This window comes from Monopterus albus, unplaced genomic scaffold (assembly GCF_001952655.1).
Source record: "Monopterus albus unplaced genomic scaffold, M_albus_1.0 scaffold205.1, whole genome shotgun sequence".
Taxonomy (NCBI): Eukaryota; Metazoa; Chordata; class Actinopteri; order Synbranchiformes; family Synbranchidae; genus Monopterus; species Monopterus albus.
Genome location: NW_018128085.1, coordinates 167,996 through 187,291, shown reverse-complemented (window position 1 = coordinate 187,291; position 19,296 = coordinate 167,996). Strand labels below are relative to the sequence as shown.

The 19,296-nt window shown below is 39.4% G+C and overlaps 4 protein-coding genes across 7 annotated transcripts in view; 3 read left to right on the top strand and 1 right to left on the bottom strand.

Annotated features, from left to right (window-relative positions):
- Positions 1–4: 4 nt before the first annotated feature.
- LOC109970702 (MYCBP-associated protein-like) lies at positions 5–8,826 on the bottom strand (the record flags this gene model as incomplete). The annotated part of the gene is made up of 11 exons (XM_020618453.1): positions 8,677–8,826; positions 7,444–7,562; positions 7,154–7,310; positions 6,922–7,028; positions 6,625–6,802; positions 6,339–6,454; positions 6,051–6,201; positions 5,519–5,637; positions 613–734; positions 122–154; positions 5–11 (listed from the first exon to the last, which is right to left on the bottom strand). Coding segments are annotated over exons 1-11 (1,161 nt in total), but the record flags the coding sequence as incomplete, so codon positions are not given.
- On the top strand, positions 8,024–10,730 carry LOC109970713 (GTP-binding protein Rhes-like). 3 transcript variants are annotated; one of them, XM_020618467.1, is made up of 3 exons: positions 8,024–8,095; positions 9,181–9,931; positions 10,086–10,730. In XM_020618467.1, the coding sequence occupies exons 2-3, from the start codon at positions 9,289–9,291 to the stop codon at positions 10,616–10,618; spliced, it is 1,176 nt and encodes a 391-aa protein (XP_020474123.1). In that variant the 5' UTR covers positions 8,024–8,095; positions 9,181–9,288; the 3' UTR covers positions 10,619–10,730. The 3 variants fall into 3 exon arrangements, with proteins under 3 accessions (XP_020474123.1, XP_020474121.1, XP_020474124.1); XM_020618465.1 differs by lacking the exon at positions 8,024–8,095 and adding an exon at positions 8,455–8,646; XM_020618468.1 differs by lacking the exon at positions 8,024–8,095 and adding an exon at positions 8,837–8,892.
- A 4,688-nt stretch (positions 10,731–15,418) lies between these two features.
- LOC109970696 (GTPase IMAP family member 7-like) lies at positions 15,419–17,530 on the top strand. The gene is made up of 3 exons (XM_020618443.1): positions 15,419–15,513; positions 15,682–15,802; positions 16,484–17,530. Exons 2-3 carry the CDS (start codon positions 15,694–15,696, stop codon positions 17,332–17,334), a joined length of 960 nt encoding a protein of 319 aa, XP_020474099.1. The 5' UTR covers positions 15,419–15,513; positions 15,682–15,693; the 3' UTR covers positions 17,335–17,530.
- Positions 17,531–18,138: 608 nt separating this feature from the next.
- LOC109970695 (GTPase IMAP family member 7-like) overlaps positions 18,139–19,296 on the top strand; it is a 5,068-nt gene continuing 3,910 nt past the window's right edge. The window contains exons 1-3 of one of the 2 annotated variants that reach the window (XM_020618440.1): positions 18,139–18,241; positions 18,410–18,530; positions 19,212–19,265. In XM_020618440.1, coding sequence (XP_020474096.1) covers positions 18,422–18,530; positions 19,212–19,265 — 163 coding nt within the window. In that variant the 5' untranslated portion in view covers positions 18,139–18,241; positions 18,410–18,421. The remainder of the gene's footprint in view (positions 18,242–18,409; positions 18,531–19,211; positions 19,266–19,296) is intronic. The other variant, XM_020618441.1, reaches the window with a different exon arrangement.

Sequence of the window (19,296 nt, the reverse complement as noted above, 5' to 3'; positions counted from 1 at the left end):
CCGATGGATCACTGAGGAAGACAACGAGGAGGGAATCAGTGAATGAGTCAGTTACCTGTTACTGTAACTGCATTCCAAATGTGGGGATTGACCAACTTACAGTGTAAAAGTCATTTTGTACCTGTTTAGAGTCCTCTTGGACTGTGTCATAAGCCTGAAGCAGCATGTAAAGAAAGTAGCCCAGTCGTGTTTTCATCAAGTGAGCGATCCAGAAAGTCTATATGTGATTCCATTACTTACATTACAGTTTGAATAATATGTTTGGCAGCAACAAATGTCTGGTAAAAACAGTGTGGTCAGATGGCATTTCCTGACTTAACTATTGCCGTGAATGTGTGATTTCCTTAATAACCTTTTAAAACAGTTTACAGATTACAGTAAAGTATTACATCAACCTGTTGTTTTTAAACATTTAATGGTAATAGAAATAAATGATGAAAATAATGACTTGCTGCTATTTATGATCACACCTATTCAGTGTGTTTTCAGTCTCATGCTGTGAACTATAGCAGTAGCCTGTTGTATTCATGCTCTAAAAAGTTGAAGTTTGGTCACTACGTCTGGAAAAATATCCAATATGTCAGTAACACAAAAAAGATAGTTCTTTCTTACAGGTTCTCTGTCATCTCCTCTTGTTCATTCTCCTCTTCCTCCTTCTCCAGTATGGGGCTGCGGCTCACTGTGACACAAGTGAATGGCTTGCCAGACCCAATCACTTCCAGTCCACTGATGTCCTGTAATCAAAGCGGCACACAGGGCTATTTTTGAAGGAAGATGAGGGACCATTCAACATTCAGGTTCCTGTTATCGAAAAGTATTACCCAAAGTCCTTCTTCAGTTCAGTGTGAATGGATACATGCCCACTTGCGTCCATAAAGTACAGCCAGAAAATTAGGTCAGTATGAGATGATGTGTAATACTGTCACTGGTAAAATTAAGGGTTTTCAGTGTGTACTGTCCTTCAACTTATTCTAACTCATCTGCTTGAGTGAAACTTATACACTCATATCTGTTCTTCACTGTAATTGCTTTACTTCCCTTTCCCTGAGCATTGCCTCTTCAAGCTCTTACGTTTTTGTCATTAGAATCCGGATGCAGTCAATGGACTCAGAGGTAGAAGTGTATATACTGTATGTATTGCATATAAACCTAGATTTCTAGTGTTTTGTTTGCTATTTGTGGTCAAAGGTCCCAGACCTGTCATCCATCCATCCATCCATCATCTATACTGCTTATTCCTGTATAAGATAGGGGAGGCTGGAGCCAATCCCAGCTGACATTGGGTGAGAGGTGGGGTACACCCTGGACAGGTAATCAGTTTCTCACTGAGCCGACATTTACGACCACACACACTCACTCCTACGGGTAATTTAGAGTCGGCAGTCAACCCAAGCTTCATGTCTTTGAACTGTGGAAGGAAGCTGGAGTACCCGGAGAGAACCCACGCAGGCACAGAGAGAACATGCAAACTCCACACAGAAAAGTCCCGGGTCGGCCCGGGCACAAACCTTCTTGATGTAACGTGACAGAGCTAACCACCGTGCCGCTGTGCTGCCCATCCCAGAGCTGCCTTCGGGGCCAGTTATCTGAGTTTAAGGCCTGAAAAGTCTTACCTGTTGGGTGCACTATTGAGGCTAATATTGAGGACCTTTGTTTTGTCCTCATTCAGTTTTAGAAAATGTTGTGACACTCAGCATGTCATGGCTTTCAGGCCGCCATATACTGTATGTCGGTCAAGCTATTAAGATCATCACCTTTCACAGGCAAGTAGGGCTGAGTACCATCTATATAAAAATGATAAGAAGTCAGGTTAATAGACAACAGTGGATGGAAAATAAAATAGGTCTAGGATCAGACCGCTGAGACACTCCATAGCCGCACATCCCATTTTTCAGAAAATACAACTGACTTCCAAATTTTCAGTTAACTGGTTGACAACTACAGTATAAATGCAATTATTGTTTTTCCGCTCCTCATGTACTTCACACTTCTCCAGCTTGATTTTTTCAATGCCTTCTCTTCTTCCTCATTTACTTCGTAGCTTCCTCTCTCTTCTATTTTGTCTCAACAACCCCTTCTTTTCCCCATCATCTCTGCCGCTTTGCACATATGTCACAATGCCATGGCCTAGTTTGCTGCTGACAGGACGATCTGTCTCTGTTCATGTGTTTGACAGAAGCCACCAGCATAACAGAAAACTACACTATTGTTTTCTCCTATGTCAGTGGTACAGATGTGTGTATGAGAAAGAGAGAGCAAGAAAGGGAGAGATAGAGGGAGGAGGATACTGAGTTCAGAAAAAAAGTTTGTAATATGAATAAACCTTTCCATAATTAGTGCATGTTACTTAGTGTGTTAATAGGTTTAAGTAGGAACTGGCTGTGCAAAGAGGTGTTTACCCCAGAACCTCCTGTCTCTCCTGATAGACTCATTGTAATTCAGAGAGAGTGGTTGGCCAGGTTTGGTCCTTTTTCTTGGGTTCTGCCACCCCCGAGATTTCTATGATTGGACGTGCTCCAAATTTCATAACTGTACCCTTTTTGTGTGAGCACCGATGTGAACACATATGAGCATTTAAGGAGCACTGCAGCGTTACACTAATCTCAATATGCATGTGTATACTGCATGTACATTCCACAAGCTTTAAGATGTATCATAAAAGTATGTGAACTATTGTGTGTGTGCATATATGTGTGCTTATGCCTGTGTGCGTTCTTATGTGCATTTGTGTTGGCGTGTATGAGAGTACATGTGCCTGTCTGTGTACTGTAGTTTGTTCTCTGTACAGAAAATTCAGCACAGTGTGCCCAAGGCTTGGATGATCACTGGCTATTTGGGAAGAGACTGATTATGAGCAGCTAGCAGCTTCAGAGCAAGAGACAGAGTGTCCTGAGGGTGTGAGCAGCTTTAGTGGCCTGTGTGGTTGGACGACGTGTGGTCCAATAAAGATGTTGTTTGTGCTGAAATGAAAGATGAACAATTAAGATCTGTGCTGTGCACATACAATTAGGTTGTTGTTTACTTTTATAGAAAACAACAAATGGGGACATGTACATGCTGCTATTTATGAAAACAATGGAATGTTAGTTATTGTAGCTTGGAGCAAAGATATGAACTTGGCTGATAATCCTCATTTTTAGGTTTTATTCAGTATCAAAGTAATCCAGTGACAGTCATCTGTATGCACATAGGTACTCATGGTGGAAAAAGCTTTCAGATCATTTACTTAGGTAAAAGTACAAATACCACAGAGTAACAATACTCGTTACTAAAATTACAAAACATAGTAGCATCAAAATATAGTTTAAGTATCAAAACTAAAAATACAGAATATACAGAATACCACATTTCACAGTTTTTTATATTACATTATTGTAATATAATTATTGGTGAATTATTATGTTTATCACTTTAATGTTGCGGCTGGTAAAGATGGAGCTAATTTGAACTGTTTTAGATGCTTATAATTTAAAATTACTTTACATGCTGCTGGGTATCTGTAAAATTCCCACTGGGATCAATAAAGTCTCACAATTATACTGTATTATGTACTGTTAATCTAGTTCTGAAAAACAACAAGTAAAGTTATTAAATAAATATAGTGGAATAAAAAGTACAATATTTACCACTAAATGTGAAGTTGACGTACACTGTAAAAAATGTTCGTAAAAATTACAGTAAAATACTGTGAAATAGCAACAGTAAAAGACTGTTAAAAGTAAAACATTGTATTACTGTAATTTACACATTGTATTACTATTAATCAATAAACAGTAGATAACTATATTTTTTACTGCCATAATATATAGAAATGATTATTTTTTTCTGTAAAAATACTGAATCTTTGTGAAATTAATAGGAAAATTCCATTATGTTACAAGCAAGTATCTACCCTAAAGTTAACGGTATTACTTAGTCCAAACAACAGATTTATTGTATGTGTACATTTAAATTAACGGTACAAAACCTTTCACCATTTAGCGTATACATACCTTTATTTCTACATGAACAAAATATTAAAAGTACGGTACAGGTTTGGTTAATAATACTGCTACTGACCATAATTTTATGTGATGCCTGTGTAAATATTCATCTAATATGCTACAAATATATATTATATTTAAGATGCACACAGAACCTCTTTTTCAATTGTAACCCAACTTTGGAGTATACAGTATCATTTATTGGATCACAGATGTGTAAATGCAAAAACTGTTTATTATTGATATCCTGTAAGCAGTTTACAGTGGATTTTATTAGTCATTTAAAATGTATTCATAAAAACTAGTGACTGTAAAATTTATGTCAACCAATTATAATATTTTATGGGTTATACTGTATTTTTTTTCAGCGAAATTCTGGTAACCACAGCTGCCGGTAATTTTCTGTAAAATCAAAATTTTACTTAATAGCTGTTGTTTTTAGGTTTACAAATCTGTCTGTTTTTGATATAAATTTAACGTAAATTAAGTAACAGTTCTTAGCTGTGAAAATTACATTTGACAAATGCATATACCGTAATGTGTTATACATTGACACTGTATTTTTTACGGTGAAATTCTGGCAACCGCAGCTGCCAGTATTTTACCGTAAAATCACCCTTTACAATAAAATACCGTAGTATGTCATACGGTTGTACTGTGTTTATTACTGACATAAACTGTAAATAGATTTACACTATACATGTTATATTAAAGTATTTTACTGTAAACAGTTTTACATAATAACTATATTTTTTACGGTGAAATTCTGGCAACCGCAGCTGCCAGTATTTTACCGTAAAATCAACCTTTACAATAAAATACCGTAATATGTCATACGGTTGTACTGTGTTGATTACTGACTTAAACTGTAAACAGGTTTACAGTATATCTGTTATCTTAAAGTAGTTTACCGTTATGTGATATACATTGACACTATATTTTTTACGGTGAAATTCTGGCAACCACAGCTGCCAGTATTTTACCGTAAAATACACAGAATTTTTTTTACAGTGTATAATGTGACCAAAAAAAAACAAAAAGAAAACAGAAATATTCAAAGTACAACTACTTTAGTATTGTACTTGAATTAGTGTACTTAGTTACTTTCTACCTCGGCTGCAGTACGTACATTACAAGCAGGAACTCGGATCAGCTAATTTTATGTTGCTAATTTGCCAAAACTGACTTGGTAGTTGTAAGTGACTGAGGAAGGTATGCTGGGGCCAGTGTGCATTATAGACCTAATGGTGTGGCCTCAGACAGTCACTGGTGTGCCCAAAGGAACACCTCCAACTTTGACATGTGTTTATGTTTACTTACATCTAACATAGATAAATATAGATTAATATCGTGTCTTGCATGTGGGATCTCTTTTATTTATGACTGACAGTCAGAATGATTAGTTATAATAACCTGCTTATATCGTAAAATACATAATATATCCCCAGTAATAAATGGAAGCTTAAAAACATTGTCTCACATTCTGGACTTTGATGCAATAATGATATTGAAAAATCTGAAACAATTTGTGTTACCGGCTTTTTAGTGTCAGTATCCCTTAGGACCTTCCTGAGCTCCTGGTACTGGTGCTGCAGGTACGTACTTTGGTCCCAAGTCCTAGAGGCTGGACGCACAGACTCATCACAAAGGATTCCTAGAGAATAAAACACATTTGCACAGAGAGGGAACATTTGGTCTTACAAAGAGACTAAATGAGTGTACACTATGTATGGAAGTGTGTCTGTCAGAGTTGCCCTTTGTTTGGCTTAATCACCCAGAGCGAGGGCCACTGCCTTCTCTTTTTCTTTTGTTGTTTGGATACAAGCAGCCATTTTCAGTTTATGCTGCATTTGGTCATTTTACAATTAAATTTTTGTCTAATGTTTATTTCAAAATGTGTACTTTTGATTCCCGGCCCCTTGTGCGTGTTTTTATTAGTAGAAAAGCTAAACCATGAGACAGAGCAATTATTTTATTTGGGACACGTTTCATGTGCAGTCAGAAGGAACAGGGTCGAGAGGGAGGCTGAAGGGAAAAACTGGGACACAGAGTACAGTCTGTGTGTACCTGATTCCCGCAGTATGCTGCTCGGTCGTCCTACATATGTGACAGGTTCCCGACTGCCCTGCTCTGTCTGAGTCAGAGTGGCTGTGATACCGCTCATTTCATCTCCGTAACGCTGGGGGAGACTCCAAAACTCACCTCCTACATGGTAGCCCTATGACACACACATGAGTGAAGAAACAGCAGGAAAAATGATTTCAGATGTTAGGTACTGGAGAACTATGGCAAATATAAGATACTTTGCCAGATGACTAAAGACAGAGTAAACCAGAGAAAGCAAATGTGTCATACATATCCAGAGTGGATGAGAGGCAGGACTTGGTTTAGAAATATCCTCTGCTCCTGAGTTTCTCTGAAACGGTCAGCTTGGTTCATCAGCAAGGTTTCCACTGGTCTGTCTAGCAAGTCTCGATTTAGATGAAAAGAGCAACAGATGGATAAGATACAGCTGGACAGAGGCAAGACATAAATGCAGACCCAGGAAGTCATTTGACTAAATAAATATCCCGTTCTTTAATTTGCTTTAAATGAGAAATCCACATGTCTCTCTGGTTCAGGTTGCTGTTTTTCAGCTCACCAGATAAGAACTCCTGCTGCCGTATGCGCTGCTTCATATGTACATGCCAATGCTTCAGGGCATTACTCTGGATGTTTCTGTGGCCTGAAGGGACCCCACTCTCTACGGCCTCAGCGTGATGGCTCTCTGAGGCCTCAGCTGAGGGATCTCTCCGAGACGTTAGTATTCGCTTCACCAACTAGATGACAGAGGAAGGACAGAAAGTACCAGAGGTGACAAATATAGAAATGTCAAAGTGTTTCTCTTGCATTTGTTAGTTTAAAGGATGTGAGAAAATAAAATTAGCCCTGAAATTACCTCTGTTTCTTCAGTGGCTTCCAGAAAATGTCTGAAATCCTCTAAACTACCAAGGATGCTGTGTGGAAGAACCATCCCTTGGTCATCAAATCGAATCCCTTCCAGTCCTGATAAGCATGGGAACAGAAAAAAATTTTTTTTAGCATCAATGATGCATATCATGGCTAGGATAACATCTCCTTCAAGCTGCAGAAAAGCTTATTTTTGATGAGGGCAAAGGAATACAACTCACCTGTGTCATACAGAGGTTGAGAGTCAGGGTCCAGACTCACTGGATGAGCCACAACCCCCTGAGCAGCGCTTTTATCTTCATCAGCTGGCTCCGTATTACCCACACAAGCCACCAGCGCTGGATTCTGACGGCCCTTGGGTGGCTTTGGTACATGGACCTGGAGTCATGATCACAAACTCAGTTACACATACAACTGCTTTAACGTGAAAGTACCAAACACAATGATTTGTGTTTTATTTTAAGAACAAAATTATTTGGTAAATACTGCATATGGATGAAGTTAGTTTTACTTTGTGGAGGTCCTCTGGGTAACTGGCCAGAGCCTGGATATCGCCTTTAAAAGTAGTGTTCTTGGACTGGTCATCACCCAAGATGGACAACTCCAGAGGAGTTTTTAGCTTCTTGTTCTCTGGAGAAGAGTAAAGAAAATGACAACAGTGTGTTTGAGTAATGCTATTTCATGTCATACTGGGCACTGCAATACTTAAAAGGTAATGAATCATGTAGTTCATTAGTAACCCCCTGATTTTAACATGTTAAATGGTTTTAAAAAAAGCAAGTTCTACTTCATTGTGCAAAAAGTACATCTGTGCTCACACACATACGCACATGCAAGGACAAAGAGATATATCCTTGAACACTGGCATGGTTATGCAATTCAGTTAATTTGCCTGATTATAGTTTCCATGGTCACAACAATTATTGGTCCTTGGCTTTTGTAAATGTTTCACATTTCAGAGGCCCTTGGTCCTTGAGGAAAGCAATGCTTTTATGTCACTGCAAATGAATCTATCAAAAGCTGATGATGTTGACCTATTTTCTGTATGTTTCTCTCTTGAATCTCAGGCATCACATCTGCATAGAGTCACTGCTTCCAGCTGCAACCTTAAAACCTGGAATACAACAGACTACAATTACCCAAGTATTGTACTGAGTACTGAGGTATTTGTGTTTCCATTTTATGCTACTTTATATTTCTACTCCACTACTATTACATAGGAGAAATATTGTACCTTTTACTACAATATTACTATTAGATATCTTTATTTACCAGTGAGGCTACTTTAAATCTTCAGGTGATTAAAACTAAACATAATAAACATATACCTGTACACTTTGATGTTCCCACCTAATAGCTAATGTGATTCACACACGAATGTATTAGTAATTATAATCCAATAATATACTGTATTATTCAAAATCGTGTCATTCTGCAGATGTGCAATTTTGTCTTTGCTCCCTTAAATAGGCTATATTCTGATGCTAGTAGCTCACCTTTATTTGGGAAGCTATAAGTCTGGTTGCAAGATATTTTAAAATTGTAATATAGCTACTTTCACTCTGTGTACCTACTCCACCGCCCTAAGTGTTAAGTTTAGTAGCCGATACTTGCAGAAGTAGAGGAGGCTATGCATTGTAGTCAGTGCAGCTAAACCGGTGAAGAAGTCACCCCAAACGCTTAGCCTGTACTTAGAGAACCCGGAAAGACGAAGGTAAAGGGGAAACAGGCGGTTGTCGCTCACCTGAATTATTAGGAGGTCTTAACTCTTTCTTCAGTGACACGCCGCGGCGCATTTGGTTTAAGTCTTGTTAACGCAGTAGTTTAACTAGTCGTGCTACTCAGGCTAGCGCTGCCCTCACTGTCGACTATGTGTTCTCTAGTCGTAACCATGGCAACGGACGCCTCAAAGCGAGCTACTGAAGTCTTTCTTCCGGGGAACAGGAGCAAGGCAGTTAGGGTATAGACCATATTGAGGACAGAACAAAATCGAGCACAGATCTCTTCATTCTTATTAGTCTGCAGAAATATTATAGCAAAAGTGTATTTTATAGGCTGCGGATATTTGGGATTTATAAAAACAAATGTACAATTGCAATATAAAATGTACGATAATAATAATAACAATCATTATTACTATTGCAAATCATGTAAGTAGTCTACACTAAAGTGCAATCTCAGTTGTAGGCCTGTATAGTTTCCTCAAAACAGCTGTTCTGCTAAAGAACACTTCTCTTCTGTCAATCAGCATGACGCGGATGAACCACGGGGTTGAGGACACCCTATATAAAGACACCTGACATCAGCCACAGCACTAAAGACAAGCTTCAGCAGATCAGATCACAAATTTTTGCCCATGTTGCACGGAACCACGGCCCAAAAACATCTTAAAAAGATGGAAATGGGCACCTCGACCCGTGCGCAGACCACCTTCATCCCTGTTCCGCACCAGCTCAGCTGCTCCAGCAGAGATGGGCCCCAGTTTTATGCTAATGCCGACGGGCAGTGCGCTGCGTCCTCCAAAGTTTTACTGGCTTACAAAAACGCATCGCAGCACCTGAGTTCATCGGGGATTAAAGCAGGCTTGGGGATACTTAAAGTAGCCACGTCTCAGTGGAAACAAGAAAAGAATGCGCGCTCTGGGGCTGCCAACAGCAACCATGCCTGCAAGACGTCTCCGCTAAATCAGCTGGCAGCTCTGGTTCTCCACGGTCAAACCCGACATCTCCATACTGGTCAAGAGCACCGACACGACCCCCTTTACTCCACCAAACCACAGAACTGTAAGCGCATCGTGGTTCTTGGTGCGCCACGGGTAGGCAAGACCTCCATCCTAAGAAGATACCTTCGGGACGGATTTGTGGAGGAGTACAATCCCACCTCCGAGGATTTCCTCAGGAAACTGTTTCGTATCCGTGGCGAAACCTACCAGATTGACATTCTGGATGCATCCCGGGAAAGGGACTTCCCCGCTAAGCGGAGGCTGTCTATCCTCACTGGTGCGTATTGCCTGTTATACTACTCTCTAAATATTTACAGGTGATAGGTGCATGTACAAATGCCTAATTCTCTCCTTTGAACAATGCCAAATACAACTATGAGAAGGTAGTAATAGTTTTTGTTTGTTTGTTTTTGTTTTTGTTTTCCTTGTAGGAGACATTTTTCTTCTAGTATTCAGTCTAGACGACCGAAGCTCTTTCGAAGAGATGTGCGCCCTGCGGACGGAGATTGTGGCTGCTAAATCCAAGCTCAAATCCTCTGTGCCAGAGCAGTGTTCGCAGCCGCAGGTTCCCCTGGTCGTCTGCGCCAACAAGGTGGACCTCCTGGAGTCCGAGAGAGAAATAAGTAAGGCAGAGGTGCTCCAAACCCTCGGTGATGACTGTGCTTATTTTGAAACGTCTGCAAAGCACAGCACTAACCTAGAAAAAGTTTTCGAGGTTTTGGCAAAGCAAGGCGGTCTTCCGACTGAAACTGGCCCGTCTCGGCACCGCAAAGTCTCGCTTCGTTCGTACCAGGCAATGCGCACAGCGGAGAGGAGCGGTCGGGCGCCGGGGCGCGATGACCCATGTGGCGCCATGTACCCGCTGGCACGTAGGCCGAGTTTTACCGCTGACCTTCGTCAAGTCATCGGACCACATACGACAAGAAAGCCCAGCAAAGCACTGGAGAAATGTCCGATTCAGTGATAGACAAACAGACTGTACAGAGCGACTAAAACAAGGAATAAAGCACTGATAGTCATTTAAATATAATTCATTATGTTGAACTGATGATTTAAATAAAATCATCTTTAATACACTGTGTGGAATGCTTCATTGGGATTTATTTTTAAGTCATGCTTTGAATATCTATGGGAGGATGCTGAGTTAGTAACCTGATTATTTGAATATTGTATGGCTGTTGCATAATCTATATTCCAAAATGTCTTAGATGGCAACTCTTTCTGTTGCTCTTAGATGGCAACTCTTTCTGTTAATCTATATTCCAAAATGTCTTAGATGGCAACTCTTTCTGTCGCCCACTTTTTTTCTCTTCCTATGTGTATGTGTATGTGTGTGTTATGCTGGAGTCGTGATTGCCAGAAGTCCACAGCCTGAATCCCACACATCCTAAACAGTCAGATTCAAGCTGGCATAGCCTACCTTACCATCCTACACTACTCAGTAAAGAACTTTTCCAGTAGGCAGTCCCTCAGAGGACCCTTCATCCTCATCAACTATGAATTCACACACGTTGTTTAGCATTCGTGTCCATGACTTTTGGCTCATTCTTAATTTGAAATGTACAAGGTCATAAGGTCATGCTTATACTTCATTTCTCAAAGTGAAGCAGGTTAACACCAAAATATGAATTCCATTTACTAAACAGTTGTTTTTAAATTATTGCAATAGAGTTTAATAGACTGTTAACAACAAAACCCCTTGCACACACGGATCTCTTTATGGTTGTCAGTAAGATGGATGTTTTTCTGTGTGTGCTACACTAGGTCATTTGCTCCTCATGCTATCAGCATCGTATGCATTTCCATGGACACTGCTTATGAGTTCACAAAGACAATCACTTTTGCAGCACAGGACAATCCACTCAGGCTTTTTATTTACAACAAACCTCACATGCGTTACGTATGAGAAGTTTTTTTTCCCTGTGTGCCCATTTATAACAAGCAAAATACAATTTCTCATGTGCAATGATAAATGGATTAACACTCTTCCCGCACTGTCTCATAGTCATAATAATGCTGACTCCAAAGGACTCCTTTATGCATTCAGGTTGATAATCACATCGTGTCATTGCTGCGATCTCATGTGTAGTTCTCTGTCTCAACAGCAAAACAAAACAAAACAAAAGATGCAAGAGCAGTTTCTTTGCTCATGGAGTTCTAATTGGGTACCATTGTAAATATGTGTGGTGTGCATATGTGAGTCATGAAGCTTGAAAGCCTCAGAACAATGCCTGTACCAACCATTCAGACAGGCTCACATACAAAACCTCTTGTGTACAGTAAAAACAAACCCATGTAGAAAAGAATCAGGCTAATATCAAGTGAAATTTAATATTCAGTGAACTAATAAACTACAAATCAACCGAAGACTCTTTTTTCTATTATGTGAATCAAGAGATGAGCAGTGAATATGGTTTCCTGCTGCTCCTAAACATCAGTTCACACACAGTTTTTAAAATGGCAATTTGTTCCAAGAAAAACATGTATTTCTAGATTGTGATGAGGTTTTTGTTTGTAGCACTTTGTTTAGAGTGTTACACATCTCTTGTCATCGGTACATATACCATTGTTTACCTATCTGTGGAGGAGAAATTCATATTGATTAATGCTGGTACAGTTCATCCTGCTGTCCACTTTCAACAAAACACCGCGAGCAGGAGGTGGTTTTATTGTTCTGAAATAATCACAGACTATTTGGAGTCATGAGGGGTGCCAAGCTAATGTAGACGTTCCCAAGATTAAACATTAAATGGCTGAAAATGAGCAAAATGAGCATGTCATGGGCTCTTTAAGTTAGAGCAGATAAACACACTGACTATGTTGCTGCCAAACAATTTATTCATTTCTCACACTTTTGCCATAGTTGTATGTTTTGGTTTTGGAAAAGGCCAAAGAAAGACACCGCCTCCAAGCTCTTTGTGTATGTAGTTTCACTCTGACTAGAGCGCCATGCACAATGCTTCAACATGTGGACAAACCCAAAGACCAGGCCTCAAATAGTCACAGCTGTTTTGCTACGGTTGGACTACTACAGTTTGTGGAAAGGGTTTAGTCAACAGTTAGTTAAGTCGAGCAGACATCTGATGTCCAAGTATGAAGTAACAAATAATGAAAATGCTCATGTGAAGGAGGGATACCTCAAAATTGTTCTTAATTGCAGTACTTGTAAATGTAATTAGTTACTTTCCACCACTGTCCTTCAGTGTGTAAAATGTTATGTTTTGCTTTGGCAACATTATTCATATGGCTCATACCAATGAAGCTGATTTGATTTGAATAACATCTAGAAAAATGTACTGCCATCAAAGGATTCACAGTGAAAGAAAGAAGTATAATTTGCAAGTGAAAATGTGTTTTAATGGAAATGATTAGGTAAATTTTAACATTTAATTAATGCTGCTGAATGCCAGTCCGTTCATGTTCTTTGTCACTGCAGTGCGCCGTCCCTTTCTGTGTGCTGTCGTGTGCCAGGAGATTCACATTGCAGGAAGATACAGCCATTTTCACCTCTGCGTGGTCCCAGCAACGTTATCGCACGTGTAATGACGGCTTGTCTTTGTTATAGCAATCACTGCACTCGCAAACACACACACACACATACACACGCACAGCCCTACATAGATGCTCCGTGCACCTCTGTTTGCACGTGAGGAGAAGTCACATACTGTGTGTTCCTGTTGTTCTGTCTGCTTCTCTGACACAGATGCTGCTACACACAAAGACACACACATAGGATAAGAGGCTTGCTTCTATGGACTACCAAAACGTGAAGCTGGTTTCCCACTCAGCCTCGTACCTCAGTGGAAGAACCGCCATGCAGCTCACAATTATCAGTCACTAATTCTACCAAATATATGCATTGCTTTGTATTATGTATTTGTTATTCTTACACTTTCTGTGTGTGTGTGTGTGTGTGTGTGTGTGTGTGTGTGTGTGTTGCCCACACAAAAAGCTTGCATAAAAATGAATAGGATTCATCTCAACACCAAGGAGATATTGTTCTATTGGTTCAAGCTGGTCTAAGTCTAGAGTTTGTAGTTGTAAAATAATCAACCTCTCTCTTTTTCTAAATGAGTTTCTTCCTATTTCACTGATGTTTTGAGGAGTTTTCATTGTTTTGTTGAGGTCAAGACCTCTGTATGGAATTGATACCGATGCGGCCATCAAAAACCCCCTGAGATACTCAAATGTCTAAAGAGCTCATCTGGGACAAAGTTTGCCAGTACATAGGTAAACACCTTGTCACCTCTTCTGCTCTCTATGATTTCTGATCTATGGTGGGATCACATTTACTACCGCTGTCATCACATCATTTCCTTACTCTCTCAGAGTCCAGACATGAGGTGGAAATGTTAGCCTGCCTACACCTAGTTTATGGAGAGAGGTGTTTGTCAGCAGTCCAATCAGACACTAATTCACAGTGTGGGTGGAAATCATGCTACGGTGATAAGGACGGAAGGAGGCGGACAGCTTGTCACACATTTAGATGACAAACAAAATGAAGGTGATGGAACAAGTGAACTAGTGCACAAAAGTAAATACAGACACCTGATGCCACTGGGTGGCTGCCTCATCTTGTGTGCACTAGTTTGGCCTGCTCAGCGGGTGAAAGTGCTCTATAGGTAGGGAAACCTTACAGCTAAATAGTATAGAATAATTGTTGTTGGACAGTAGCGTGTGCAGAGTTTTGTGTAAAAAGAATTTCCCCTCCTGCCAACATATCACACAGCTGAGGAAGCAGGTTATTTATATTACTGTAATGTAAGAAGAATGCTTTCCTGGCATTTCCTTGTTATATGATCAAAAAATTTATGGCATCTTTAATCTAATTATACTGTTTAATAGATCATTGACAACATTTTATTATTATATTAAACATTTTTAATCTGTCTTTTGTCTTTTAATACTTTTGAAGAGATTACATTTGCAGAGATGCTACAAGGAAAATTTGACTGGTTTGGTTGTTTGTCCTCACTGCTATGCTTCATCATAACCACTAGAGAGAAGACAGGGGACAGAAATGCATGCTGGAGTTTGATCAAGTCTGTGTATATATTTTTATTTTTCCAAATTTAGAACACGCACAAGAGACAAAGACGTGCCCTGTGAAAGTGAATATTCTAATCAGAGTTCTTTCAGTGGTCCACAGGGAAGGCACTGGTGGAAGACTGCAGAGAAAAACACTGCACCATGAGATCATGCACCGAGGAGACAAGAAGAGGTTTGAAGAGGAAAGGAAAAGCAAAAGAGGACCATGTTGAACAGAGTGCCAGAAAAAATAGGGGAGTGTTTTTGTTCCTCTTTTCATTCTCCGTTACTTTGCTGTCCTCTCTCCATCCATCAGCTATCCATTATCTTTAAAAAAAATCATTTATTCTCTTACTTAGCTAAAAATCTGTGTCCCACTTTAATATTAAAGTCAACAACTTGCCACATTTTACATCACAAAACGTAACATTTCCATAATTTTTAGAACAGTGATTATGAATCTAAAAAGCCCAGTTGCTCTTTATTACATATCACACATTGAGTATTTTACCTCTGGCTTGACTTGCACTTATTTAGCCCATGTATCTATGTTGTTTATTAGTTATGTTATCTGGTTAGATGCTGGCAGCACATGTGCTGATGTAAGTGGAACCTTGTGCTATTTTCTTCTGCCACCAGTGGATGGCTCCCTCATCTTTTATCCTGGTCAGTGGGCGTTTACTGTATGCACTTGTTTTCAGAAAAACGAAACCGAGTATGATGATGTTGAATCACATGTTCAGTATCTTTGTTGAGGGTGTGCTCTGTTGTGTTATTAAAGAGGCTCTTCCTCTGTCAACATAGGCTACAGCTGAGGAGACACTTGCCCAGGTATGTTCAAAATAGGGTTTAACATGAGAAGAATGCTTTGCTTACCTTGGCAATAGATAGCATATAACTAATTTAGTACACTAATTATTTTATATTCTGTTCCAATTGTAATGTTTAGCAACTTGCTGCTGTGATAGATTTTCTTTTGATTGTCTTTTTCATGTGAAGTTTTTGCCACAGATGACAGTGACAGAGATGTTCCGAGGAAAAGCTTGGATCCCAGGTTGCATCCTGCTTGTGCTGGTCACATTATGTGGTCAAACTGTTCACTGCCAAAATCAACACGAAGGTTTGTGATAGTCTGTACAAAGAAATAAGGTCAGAGGTAATGCAGATTTGTCCTGTGAGGTGAATATCTTTAGGCCTAAATGATGGAGCCCTTAGGCAAACGTTTTAGTCTTTACTTGCCAGCTAAAACATTTTATTCATAAACATATATTGAGTTGCTGTGAACTGAAAGAGGAAGCTGATTCCATGAAATGTTTATGCCTATTCCTATTTTAGTTTTTCGTCATGGTCTCAGATGTAGTCGACACCACTCATGCAAATAGAGCATCGAGGATTTGGCCAGCAGGTGTCTCATACTGATTGTATCAATTGTTGCATACCCTCTTTGTACAGTGACTTTCTCAATTTTTTTTCCCATCACTAGCTGTTAAAAAACACAGCACCATAAACTGATTTAAGCTGCAGTTTGTGTCCTCAGTTTTCTCCTCAGGGTAATCTTTAGTTCTTGCTCTTTGTTAGCGACTCACCTGACAGAATTTTAAGCTCAGTGATTGGATGCCTCTTTCATGCATCTTAGGAGTCACAGTTACTGAACATTGCTCTCCAATTTTTATTAAAAAAAAGCATATTTATTATTACAGTTCAACCAGAACATCTTCCACAGTGAAAGCTAATCATGTATCAAGGCTTTTTGTCAAATGACTGTAATTACTGAGACTAATGTTTTATAAATTACTTACAGGTTCTACACAGTTGAGAGAACTGAGACTCATTATTGTTGGAAAAACTGGAGCAGGAAAGAGTGCTTCTGGAAACACCATCCTGGGCCGTCAAGATGCCTTTAAAGAGAGCATGTCTCCTGCGTCTGTGACTCAAGGCTGCCAAAGAGAAGAGGTAAAACATGGGGACAGGAAGATTGTTGTCATCGACTCTCCAGGATTGTTTGACACAAACAAAACACAAGCAGAAGTGAAAACAAACATTGAGGACTGTATTAGACAGTCGGTTCCTGGAACCCATGCTTTTCTGTTAGTGATCAGTCTGAAGTCAAGATTCACAGAGGAGGAGAGGGCAGCTGTGAAGTGGGTCGAGGATAATTTTGGCTCAGATGCTTCCATGTATATCATAGTCCTGTTTACACATGCTGATTTGTTGGAGGGTAAATCTGTGGAAGACTATCTGACAGAGAGCAAAGACCTAAAGAGACTGGTAAATCAGTGTGGAAGAAGATACCATGCATTCAACAATTCCCAGAAACAAAACAGAAAACAGGTCAGGGAGCTTCTACATAAGATAGAGAACATGCTGAAGTTCAATGGAGAGAGTTACTACACCAATGAGATGTATGAGAAAGCCCAGAGGAAACTTGAGGAAGAAAGGAAAAAAATGGAGGAGGCGGCAAAGCGAAGAAAGAAGGAAGAGGAAGAGAAGATCAGAGAGGAGGAGAAAAAGATTGCTTGGTGTAAAAACATAGCTCTTGTTTCTCTGGGACTTTTAGGTGCAGGAGCATTTACCTCCTCTTATCTTCTCACACTTGCTGGAGCAGCTGGACTCACTCAAGGCTACAATTGCACTTTAGATATGTTTTTTTAGTTGTGTCACAATAAACTGTGACAAAAAGTAATATGGGAGAAGCAATAAATAATCTTTGACACTGAAACAAGTATGGATACTATAGCCCCTACTCAGAAACCTCTCCAGTAAATCTTCGCCATAGAAATTAACCTGCATGCTTTGTTTGTTATTGGGAAATACTTTTTCAATAAAGTCTGAAGTTCAAATCATTTTATGCTGCAGTTTTGATGGCCTTTTTCTATGTCAAGGGCAGTTTTCTAAAGGTCTAATATTCTACAAATTAAAGTCTTTCACTAAGAATGATCTCATTAAGGAAACACCATCATTGGTGTCAAATAAAACATTCAGTTCATTTTTTTGACAGAAAGAGTTATTGTAATTTGTAATATGTGTCAGTTTTACTGTAGGCTACACACATGAAACCAAAATGAAATCATTTATTCTTCTACTTTGCTAAAAATCTGTGTCCCACTTTAATATTAAAGTCAACAACTTGCCACATTTTACATCACAAAACATAACATTTCCATAATTTTCAGAACAGTGATTATGAATCTAAAAAACCCAGTTGCTCTTTATTACATATCACACATTGAGTATTTTACCTCTGGCTTGACTTGCACTTATTTAGCCCATGTATCTATGTTGTTTATTAGTTATGTTATCTGGTTAGATGCTGGCAGCACATGTGCTGATGTAAGTGGAACCTTGTGCTATTTTCTTCTGCCACCAGTGGATGGCTCCCTCATCTTTTATCCTGGTCAGTGGGCCTTTACTGTATGCACTTGTTTTCAGAAAAACGAAACCGAGTATGATGATGTTGAATCACATGTTCAGTATCTTTGTTGAGGGTGTGCTCTGTTGTGTTATTAAAGAGGCTCTTCCTCTGTCAACATAGGCTACAGCTGAGGAGACACTTGCACAGGTACGTTCAAAATAGGGTTTAACATGAGAAGAATGCTTTGCTTACCTTGGCAATAGATAGCATATAACTAATTTAGTACACTAATTATTTTATATTCTGTTCCAATTGTAATGTTTAGCAACTTGCTGCTGTGATAGATTTTCTTTTGATTGTCTTTTTCATGTGAAGTTTTTGCCACAGATGACAGTGACAGAGATGTTCCGAGGAAAAGCTTGGATCCCAGGTTGCATCCTGCTTGTGCTGGTCACATTATGTGGTCAAACTGTTCACTGCCAAAATCAACACGAAGGTTTGTGATAGTCTGTACAAAGAAATAAGGTCAGAGGTAATGCAGGTTTGTCCTGTGAGGTGAATATCTTTAGGCCTAAATGATGGAGCCCTTAGGCAAACGTTTTAGTCTTTACTTGCCAGCTAAAACATTTTATTCATAAACATATATTGAGTTGCTGTGAACTGAAAGAGGAAGCTGATTCCATGAAATGTTTATGCCTATTCCTATTTTAGTTTTTCGTCATGGTCTCAGATATAGTCGACACCACTCATGCAAATAGAGCATCGAGGATTTGGCCAGCAGGTGTCTCATACTGATTGTATCAATTGTTGCATACCCTCTTTGTACAGTGACTTTCTCAATTTTTTTTCCCATCACTAGCTGTTAAAAAACACAGCACCATAAACTGATTTAAGCTGCAGTTTGTGTCTTCAGTTTTCTCCTCAGGGTAATCTTTAGTTCTTGCTCTTTGTTAGCGACTCACCTGACAGAATTTTAAGCTCAGTGATTGGATGCCTCTTTCATGCATCTTAGGAGTCACAGTTACTGAACATTGCTCTCCAATTTTTATAAAAAAAAAGCATATTTATTATTACAGTTTAACCAGAACATCTTCCACAGTGAAAGCTAAACATGTATCAAGGCTTTTTGTCAAATGACTGTAATTACTGAGACTAATGTTTTATAAATTACTTACAGGTTCTACACAGCTGACAGACCTGAGACTCATTATTGTTGGAAAAACTGGAGCAGGAAAAAGAGCTTCTGGAAACACCATCCTGGG

Excerpts from the sequence above, each read along its gene's own strand:
- LOC109970713 (XM_020618467.1), top strand. The coding sequence starts at position 9,289 with ATGTTGCACGGAACCACGGCCCAAAAACATCTTAAAAAGATGGAAATG. Across the intron at positions 9,932-10,085 it reads GAGGCTGTCTATCCTCACTG|GAGACATTTTTCTTCTAGTA; the intron begins GTGCGTATTGCC and ends TTTTCCTTGTAG.
- LOC109970696 (XM_020618443.1), top strand. The coding sequence starts at position 15,694 with ATGACAGTGACAGAGATGTTCCGAGGAAAAGCTTGGATCCCAGGTTGC. Across the intron at positions 15,803-16,483 it reads CTGCCAAAATCAACACGAAG|GTTCTACACAGTTGAGAGAA; the intron begins GTTTGTGATAGT and ends AATTACTTACAG.